Genomic DNA, 10,385 nt, shown 5'->3' with positions numbered 1-10,385 from the left:
GTTAGACTGAGATGGAAATCTGCAACCCCTTTACATTATATTCACAGAATAAGAGAAATATTTCAGCATGGTACCTGGAAACAGTATGGTCCATATTGAATATTTAATCCCATCTTGGTTTATGCTGAAAATGACTTGAGCTACAATTTAAACGAGAGTTAATCTCTTTGTTTTATGCTTTTAGTTAAAGTAAATCTTCAATTTTTTTTAAATCTTATTTTTGATTATGTCGAATCTATCGTTTTTAAAATGCATATGTGCGTTTAAATAACTTTAATATGGCCTACACTCTTTTTTGTATCTATTTTTTCTAAGGTTGTAATTTTGGTTGTTATACTCTGAGAAACTTTGTTAAGTAGACATTTTTAATAAATAAACAGGTAGGAAAATGGCAGAGAATATCTGATGTTGCGTCTAAATCCTGTTGATCCTGCGGTGGGTTAAAGAAAACTGTACCAATAACAACATAAAAACACTCCCACTACTATAAAAACATTCCCGTTGATAGGTAGAAAATACTGCGTGTGGCCTCCTCGCTCATGAGTTCCTCTAATTGGTCAGTCTCTGCCTTGCCATTTTCCCTATTGATAGATTTTGTGACTGCTCTCTGCAGAACAGGAAGAGATGTTGACTGGCCGTCTGCCAGGTAAATATTCAACGGAGGATGCTAGCTATGCCCATGTCCCACACGACAAAAGGACAGCAACTCCTGAGTAACCGGAGCAAAGATGAAACCACATGCTTTATCGGGGACATTGAGGTATTTTACTATCACCGAGGGACTGGTTTTCACAGTTTGTGGAAAGAGAAGTTACAGGGTGCGGCCTGCTGTCATTAGCTTGCTAGCTAGCCTCTGTGCTAACGTTATGATATGTAGCGGTTAGCTAAATAGCTGCATTATCCACAAGCTAAAACGTCATTAGCTAAGAAACTGTGCTGGACAGGTCAGCAGCCTTTTGTAGTAACGTTACAAACACTAATAAAAAACAAACAAAAAAACACGTTCGTATTTGTTTCCAGTGCTGAGGATAATGCTGAGGAAATGACCAAAGACCTGGGATTAGCTAGCTAGGTGTATGGTTGGTGTCAGTTAATTTATGGTCAACTGAATTACTAATTTAGCGGTTGTTATAACTTAAGTTGCGCCTGGCCATGGTGAAATTTAGCTAAACACATAGCTTATATCAAGACAGAAAACATATCGATGATAAAGTTAACCTAGCTCTACCAGTTCAATATGTAAACAAAGCCAAAGGCAGTCAAGTTACAGTTCTCTTTTCATTCCCATCATCTTTAACGTTTAGCAACATAACAACACCCAAACAGCACTGAAATAACGTTATGTTTGAATAAACGGTTTAATGTGGTTAAAGTGCTGCTTTGTGCATGACCGCTGTGCCTACAGCAGCTACGAAAATGTATCAGGTCATATTGAACAAGGTGTGTATTCTACTGATAGGCAAGGTCAGGTTTAAGATAATGGCCATGTTTTCAGAGCAATAATAGAAACAGTTACATCCCAAAACTGTTCTCATTTAGGTTTGTTGACAGGTGCGCTGTTTTGTCTGATGTGTACAGTATCAATTTTGGTGGTCGATAACATGAGAAAGATTGGTTGAACAGTTGTGGTAGCTAACTAAAAATGGATAGGTAGTTGCGTTAGCTGACGGAATAACCCTCCTTCACATCTAAACCAAAACTGAAAACGCTCAGGTAACTGATGAGTCACTGATCTTTCTGCACATACCTCTTCATCAAAGTTAGGGAGTGTATATGAGACGCAACACTGTTTAGTTCTTTTAAGAAAGACTGGCCACATAAATGAGTATGTGCCTCCTGTCTAATTTGACATGGTGAACAAACCCAACAGCTAGAACTGGATTAGCATCTGGCAGGTAGCTTGTATCGAATCCCTTGTGAGATCTAGGTGTTCTGTCAAATTCAACAATTCATTTTACTTTTTAAAACGTAGTATCTGTCAAAAAGACACATTTAGATACTGTAAGAGAGAGTGCTGGGTTTGGTCACATCTCAGTGGTTTTGCAGCCGACGTCATTTAAAGTGGATTAGATGAGGATTTGTGTTTGTGTGTGTGTGTGAGTGTGAATGAGTCTGTTTGTGTGTAGCAGGATTCAAGCTTTGGACTCCTAAGCATGGGCTGACTGAGATCACAGCATGCACTTGTAAACACACACACACACACACACACGTGTGACATGCAAAGGAGGTGCACTTATTTATGAGCGTAGCAAGCATTTGTTCCCTTTGCTCAGCTCCTATAAGGGGTACGACAAATTATATCAAGTCTTACACATTTCAAAGCTGTGCTATACACTTGTATACAAAAGAAAACTTTTACTTTGAAGTAATTTGTCCAGTCAGCACAGCATAAGGGTTGTTCACGTAACGCAGATCCACTAGTCACTGAGGTTAAGTGAAGTTTGGAAACAGAAGGAAGAGGACATTAAACGTAGCAACCTGTACTATTCCCTGTGAAGTAGATTGTGGATGCCTGAGATCACAGTCTGGATCTAAAATCGTCAGATTGCCCACCCCTACTTCTACTATTCCTCCCTTTCAAAATAACCTTTGTAAACACAGCGAGACAATGAACAGTCTGCGCAGATAAATCAGCTCTGACCACAAAGACAGTAGACCTAGTTCTGTTGTCAGGAGAATGGGCAACCCATTTAAAGTTTTAATGTAATATCATCATTTGCAGGCTGTTTGTAGAATAAAGACTGGCAGAGTGGGAGCAGCAGTTTTGAGTGGCACGGATTATTTTATTGAATTTATGATAATTAGGCTATTTATTGTGTTTGTCAATTAATTGAATACCCATATCATCCTTATTACTCTTACGTTTGCATATAATTAGCAGCAAATACAGCTCATGTCATTTGTTAAAATTAAACCTTCATCAAATAAAAGCTTGCGTTTGGTATTTAGTAAGCTTCTGATGATTTGTCGAGAAAAAGAAATGGCTTCTCTAGTTGTAACAGTTGGCTTAATTATATTTAATACAATCATCACACTTTGCAGTTGTTTTGGTTCTTTTCAGTTTAGTTATAAATAGGAAAAAAGTGTAAGGTGGTATAAATATATCTTAATTTTTCCCTCATGTCTTTTGTATTTACCAAATATACCTTTCCATCTGGCTCCATTTTGGTTTAAGAATGAATTTTTAGGTAACTGTCTCTTCCTGGAAAACATGCTGCATGTTTCAAAACATTTTATTGTAAAACTTTGCCTATTTGTCTTTCTTAACTGTGGTGCACATGCTTTTTTTCAGTTTTGCTTTTCCATCTTGGTTTTGTTCCTGTTTCTTGGAAGTAGTGTGATATTTGACTCTGTTTTTCAGTTGTAGACATCAGACTGATAGCCTGTAGCCATGGATGGGCATGTTTCCAAAAACAATGAAAGCACTTTCCCCAGCTACGGGGATCTGGATGACTTTCTGAACAAGCACAACTCGAACTTCATCTGGCTCCTCGTTGGTACGTATTCTGTATCTTCATTGTGGAGAAAACATGCAGATCAGAGGATATTTTCTTGACTTGAAGTTATCTGTCACATTTAAAGTGCACACCTGTCGGATCAGGTTGCAGTTTCATAGAAGATGTGCTCTCGCTTCCTTTGGCCGAAGCTACTTTGAGTCATACCTCATTTATTTATTTATATTTTGTAGCAGTTTTCTTGGCTGGTACACATATTGGCTATTTGGGGGAGTGTTAATATTATTTCTGTCCTTTTAACTTTATATGAGTGAGATGAAGTTTTCTAGGCAGACGTAAATAACCTTCTTTGGCTTTCATACTCATAAAAAATGTGCTAAGGGACAGTTCAGCATCAGGGGCATAGTAGTGGCTCATTTGGAAAATAATGAAGACAAAATCAACAATGTGGTACGCATGAGAAAGTGTTTTAATATCAGTTTATAATAAGTTCTTTTGACATATGTGTAATTGTGTTAAATGAACTGATGTTTGTTGCGTTACGCTGCATGGTATAAAGTATGATAAAACTGTAATATTCTCTAATGTGTTTAAGATGTCATTTCATTAGTATTTTGCTTTTAATGCTTTAATCAAGCTGACTTTATTAATGTTTAATTTCAATATAATGTGATTAAAGTATGACAGATGATCATTTCCAGTTATTGCTCAGTCCAGGTGCAGCTCTCAGTATGCCAACGAAATTGCACGACTGACAGAATGAAGCTGCTGTTTTCTTTGTATGCCAGCAGCAACTTCAGTATAAAAACGTTAAACAAAACCCTTCAGTGATTTGATAAGTTTACTTTTTCAGTTCCATTTGCATCGCTGTATTCCTTTTTAAAAAAAAACCCCAAAAAACCAACACATTTCTGAATGGAATTTCTGCTAAGTTTCCAAATCTGTTACTGGTTTGAGTACTCATACGGTAATGCTGCAGTCTTTTCTTCTGCTGATTCTGTGTCATGTCAGGAAAAGTAGCATCTGGCACGTTGTATTCAAAGGATCAATCATGGTTTGTTGAGCTTGTTAACAACAAGGTAATTCACATGTATAATTAAAGAGTCTTGACTTAATAGCAGTCAGCATTAGTGATCACATCTGAAAGTATAGACCTACTTTACTGTAACCAAACTATTCCAAGCATTAGAAAACATAAAACATGTCGTATTACTTATTGCCTTGTCTCAATCCTCGTGTTAACAAACCTGTCTGTGGTGTGTTTATGTCTTTCAGCTACCATTCTGTCCTGTGGATGGATCATCTATCTAACTTATTACAACTCCCGCAACATTGGCCTCATCCTCACTCTCATCATCAACAGACTCTACAAAGATGGCTACATTCACATTGGTGTGTGCTTCAGGAGCTCTGTCACACAGTGATGGATAGGGAGGAGGATCGCTGCCAAAGCTTTCAGTTCAAGGCGTTAACTCACTCCGCTGAATATTTCATGACGAGCTGGCTTCTCTGTGATTATCTCCACAGAGGCTGCACAGCAAACTACACCCACACCAGATTGAATTTCTCTAGATAAATGACATAAAACTCAAGTTGTAAAGCTCCTTGAGGACGTAAATGTGTAAAACAAACCCAAAAAAAGTGTGCTATTATTTTTTTTATCAAGTGATTAATCTGTTCCAAAAACATAAATTTCTTTACTAAAGAGTAGATTTTGTCAGGTGCTTCGGCTCTGTAATACCACCCTGAATACTCTACACTCCAAAGAAAGAAGTCTAAGCCTGTCCCAGTGATCCCTACTTCGCGATGAGACATGTTTGTGTTGAACTTTTTACAGATTGCACAGCAGAGTATGTTGTCACAAACCTGCAGTTAACTGGCTATGACAAAACAAGAAGTGAAAGAACGAATACAGCATTAAAGTTTTATGGGGACGGCATGGCTTAGTGAACGTCTCTCTGCCAACATGTGTGGCTGTGTTGCTTGTGTGCCCACTAATCTGTTTCTAAAATGCTTTATTTAGATTGGTTCAAACTAAAGAGGTTGGTCAACGATGGCATTTACAACAAGTATTATAAGACTATAAATGTTTGGAAATAAACAGAAGCATAAGAGCAAATTCTCAAGAGCAAATGGCACAGTTTTGAATTTACATTACAGACACACAGTTTGTAATGTGTTAAGCAGCTTTGAACATGTCTGAAGGTGTGTCTTGTCATATTTCAGGTCTTACCCATCCATCTGATTATATCTTTTGTTTAACATTTTAATTAGTTTGAATATTGGTATGAATTCAAACCCCTGTGATCAAATCCAAAAAGGTTTTCATTTGCTTTTGAAAACTTACATCATATACTTTATACAATGGAAATATTCTTACACACTAATATGTCTGTAACACAAAAATGTGTTTGACCCCTCCGCAGGCTCCTTCTCATTCTCTGTGCTGTCAGGAAAAGTCATGTTCAGAGATGTCTACTACATCAACCAAGACATGTCTATCAGGTAACCTGACGTTTGCTGCACTGAGTGCTTCTGCTCTGTTCCTCTATAATCTTAGAGCTTTCATTATGACATATGTAAAGGGAGACTGGGAAGTGATGTCATCGGCAAAAACAATAATAACGCACATGCCTTGTTTGCTACTGTTGATGGGCTAACAAACCCTCCTGTGTCAGTAGCCTCTGAACTTTTACCTACATTACATTATAACAGCATAACATCTTAAATCCTCTGCCTGCGGTCGTGATATTCTGCCAACAGGCTTTTTCGAAGATCTTATTTTAAACAAATTGTCATTGTGTCTCTTCTCTCACGTTGCTTTCTACAAGCCCTAAAAACTGCAGTCATCAAGCCACTCTTAAAAAAAAAACAACAAAAAAAAACCCAATCTAGACTCATTTATAATCACTTATAGGCCCATATCAAACCTCCTGTTTTTAAGTAAAATCATTTATAAAGCTGTTTTTCAACAGTTGAACAAGCTCTTGGAACTAAACTGTTTTGATGTCGTCTTGTCAGGATTTTAACCACAGAGACTGCTCTTGTTAAGGTCTTCAGTGACATCCATTTGAACACTGACAGTGGCAGAATTTCAGTCTTAGGATTATTGGACCGCAGTGCTGAAATTGGTACGGTCGACCACAACATATTACTAAACTGACTAGAAAACTGGGCGGGACTTTCTGGCACAGTACTAAACTAGGTTGAATCCTACTTAAAGGATAGGGACATCTTTGTGTCTGAAGGTTATTACATATCTGAACTGACAAAAATAATTTGTTGAGTTCCCCAAGGCTTCATTCTGGGGCCTCTTCTGTTTAACATGTACATGCATCCACTGGCTCAGATTATGAAAAACAACAAAATATGTTACCATAATTATGCAGATCTTAAAATACTGCTGTTGGTTTATAAAGCACTGAATGTTTTAGGGCCAAAATACATTTCTTACTGCTTCCTTATGAACCATCAAGACCTCTCAAATCATCTGGGAAAGGTCTGCTTCCTGTCAAAACTAAACATGGAGAAGCAGTGTTCAGTGTTTATGGTCTATATATCTGGAACAAACCCCCAGAAAACTGCAGGTCTGCTGAAACTCAGTTCTTTTACATCAAGGCTGAAGACTTTTCTTTTTGTGGCTACTTTTGATTAAATCAAATGTGAGGCTTTTAAAATCTTACACTGCGCTCTAACTTTTACTTTCCTGTATTATCTTGTTTTTAATTTCTATTTACCTTTTTTTTATTGTATTTTTATGTTGCCATATGTGGCCTTTATGTAAAACACTTTGAATTGCCTCATTGTCAAAATGTGCTATACAAATAAACTTGCCGGTTTTCTGTGTTACAGGATACAGGATGGCTTCCTCATATTTCGTTGGTGGAAAATGTATAACCCAAAACAGAAACAGCATGGTGAGTAGGTATTTGTTTACACAGGAACTTAGTTTAGCAGCTTGTAATTAGTCTGATACTGTTAAATGCAGCCATAATTAGCTGTCCTTGGATTGATTTTCTTGTCTAATTAATACACTATGTATTTAAGAAAAAAATGAAATTCATCTTTTTGTTAGTATTTTTCAATAAATTGGAAAGCTCTCCAGTCTGTTTTTGATGAAGCAGCAGCTTTGCACATGAACCAGTTCTGGAGTTTCCTCTCTGTTGTCGTCAGACCCCAAGGCAGAGACCAGGCTTTACGTGACTGTTAACGGCTTTGAATTTCACGTCTACAATCGGACCGACCTCTATGCACGACTGCAGGAGACCTTTGGACTGGAACCCACACTCATAACACCCAAAAAAGATGAAGAGAGGGGACGAGAGGACAGAAGCAAGACCCTACAAAGGTACAACCAAGGCTTCAGGGAAAATCAAATTCAACATTGAGTTGCTGATTGCTGGGAACTTCTGCGCATCTGTAGTTGTCTTAACTTAAGATGATATTAAACTGCCCATTTTTTTCCCCATGATTGGTGAATGGAGATTTAATAACAAGCGATTTAAAAAAAGCTGCATAAATGTTGCTTTTCTGTTTTCACCAAATGCACTGGATGTGTCTGCACCATAAACTGTATATAAAAAGTGGACGTAGTCATCGTGACGTCACCAGTTGGTTTGTGGACTGCTGCTTTGAAGCCTCGAGTTTTGCCGATAGTTGATTTTTTGCAACCAGCGGCACCGGACGTGACCATATTTGGACTAGACGGTGGAGCTAACGGCCGTGTGTGGAGCTAGCTAGCTTGCTTAGCTAGGTGCATCTGTATGTTAACTGTCATTTTAATCAGGCTGATAATTTTGTCTAGCAAACAACAGGCTTAACACTAAATGTAACGTTGGTCACCAGGGAAAGTGAACAGCCAGCTCATAATACGCTTTTTCAAGGACACTGGTTAAATTTACACAGTGCCGTGAGTATGAGTTACTCTAGCCTGACTGACAAGTTTGCCATGGTAACGAATTGTCAATCACAGATAATCCTGCCCTGACTCATACTCTCCTTTATGGTCAGACAGAAGAGTCGGCCTCTTCTGGCCGTTCGATAGAATGCAGGTTTTAGGGACTTCCGCGTCCGCATGAGTTCGCTGACCGGAAGCTTTCCACTTGGTCTTCACAGAGGAGAGCTATTTTCATTTCCTAGTGACGGCCAAATGAGTTGTACTAACTAAAAATGTAGCAATGTTCAATTGTTGGAAGACCAAATGTCTCTGGTCCCCGTGTAGTGTGAACATCAAAGCAGAGAGTCCAGACCCCACGTCATCTTGGCGCTCCCTCATCCCTGTCATCAAAGTTAACATCAGCACTGTAAGTACCTCACAAATTCAACAAAAATTAATGGGATTTGGTCTGGGGTCTAAAAAAGGAAGCAGGTTCCAGTTTAAAAAAATAGCTGAAGAGCCTTGTTTAGAAAAACAAGTGATAATAAATGGAAAAGAGCATCTTTGAAGTGTGTAGGCATCATTCCTTCATCGCTTGTGTGTTTCCTCTCCTGTAGGGTCGTTTGGCTTTTGGGAACCACTACCTCCCTCAAACTCTGTGTGTGAACTTTGAGGACGCCTTTCTAACATACGCCACCAAGCCCCCATCCAGCCATCTGGACCAGTACATGCACATTGTGAAAGGCTCCCTGGAGAACGTGCGTGTCATGCTGGTTCCCAGTCCACGCTACCTTGGCATGCAGAATGACGAGTAAGTCAAGATCTCTATCTGATAAAGAAAAATTAGACCTGTTTTTAATTTAATCCAAGCGTTGCTGTAAAATCGATCATTTACAAAGGCTGATAGTTCGTGAGGTTTTGCTGTTTAAATTCAAGGGTGAAATTCACATAAAAGCAGTACCAGAGAGATTGAATTATGTAGCAGACTCTGGTATTTATTTATTCAAAGCAATTTTTGAAACATGTAAACATCATTTTTCAACTTATGTCGTTGCCAGTACTGAAACTAGTGAGATACAGCTCTTGCCTGAAGAATAATAACTTTTTATATAAATAATAAATTTTTTAAGCATACCATAATGACTGTAGAAAATTTGATCATTATATATTTTCTAAATTGATAATTCTGTGAACCACTCTCTGTGTCTTCCTATTTATCCTACAATATGTAATATACTGTGTGAATCTTAAATACTGGCAGTGGACTGACTGTGCTGTATATTTCTCTGCTTGTTGCACAAAATAAAACAGACTGCTTTTAGTTTGCAAAGTATTGGAGGTGCAAGCTTCTTATGAAAAATAGAATAAAGATATATATATATATATATATATATTTTTTTTTTTTTTACCTGGCAGCTTTAACTGTGCTGCATAATAAGTAGCGATACCATTATCCGCACTCTCACTAAACGAAACGATATGGAGAGTAAAATTCCCCTAACTCTCAGTGATTAAGGAGTCACTCTCAATAAAAACTTGGCAACTGTCGCCTCTACAAAAGCCATCAGTGATTTCAACCTCCAACAGTCCTTGACGCGTCTTAAAGCTGTATTGGAATGTCCGTTGAGATGAAGCAGAAAGATGTAAGAGGAAGGCCACTGCATTTCTAAAATTGAAAGAGTGTCTTCATGCCAGAATCAAGCTTCAATGCGGACGGAATATTAAAGTCATGATTCATGATTAATGGTCCTACTCGAATGTTGCTACAGAGTTCATAACGTCTGCATAAAATCTGTACTCTAAACTGTGTTTAACTGTTTCGCATCTAGACCTCCCAGACTGATGGGCGAAGGCTTTGTGGTCATGCAGTCCAATGATGTTGACATCTACTATTACCAGGATGAACCTGGTATGTACACACACACACACACACACACACACACACACACACACACACACACACACAGAGTCTGTTCTTTATCAGGACTTTGTCTGCAATCTGTCTCTTGTTTAACTCTCCAGGGCCCACCAGACTCTACTATGCATCCAAATGT

At 38.2% G+C, this 10,385-nt stretch overlaps 1 protein-coding gene across 10 annotated transcripts in view; it reads left to right on the top strand.

Moving 5' to 3' along the window:
- The first annotated feature begins 575 nt into the window (after positions 1-575).
- kiaa1109 (KIAA1109 ortholog) overlaps positions 576-10,385 on the top strand; it is a 79,655-nt gene continuing 69,845 nt past the window's right edge. For 7 of the 10 annotated variants that reach the window (XM_046063184.1, XM_046063186.1, XM_046063189.1 and 4 more), the window contains exons 1-9: positions 576-760; positions 3,362-3,497; positions 4,731-4,847; positions 5,882-5,960; positions 7,308-7,372; positions 7,629-7,803; positions 8,677-8,758; positions 8,949-9,142; positions 10,161-10,240. In XM_046063184.1, coding sequence (XP_045919140.1) covers positions 3,392-3,497; positions 4,731-4,847; positions 5,882-5,960; positions 7,308-7,372; positions 7,629-7,803; positions 8,677-8,758; positions 8,949-9,142; positions 10,161-10,240 — 898 coding nt within the window. In that variant the 5' untranslated portion in view covers positions 576-760; positions 3,362-3,391. The remainder of the gene's footprint in view (positions 761-3,361; positions 3,498-4,730; positions 4,848-5,881; positions 5,961-7,307; positions 7,373-7,628; positions 7,804-8,676; positions 8,759-8,948; positions 9,143-10,160; positions 10,241-10,385) is intronic. The other 3 variants (XM_046063191.1, XM_046063190.1, XM_046063188.1) reach the window with 1 other exon arrangement.

This window comes from Micropterus dolomieu, linkage group LG11 (genome assembly GCF_021292245.1).
Source record: "Micropterus dolomieu isolate WLL.071019.BEF.003 ecotype Adirondacks linkage group LG11, ASM2129224v1, whole genome shotgun sequence".
Classification (NCBI taxonomy): domain Eukaryota; kingdom Metazoa; phylum Chordata; class Actinopteri; order Centrarchiformes; family Centrarchidae; genus Micropterus; species Micropterus dolomieu.
Note: the sequence above shows the minus strand (reverse complement) of the source record. Positions and strands in the feature narration are given on the sequence as shown.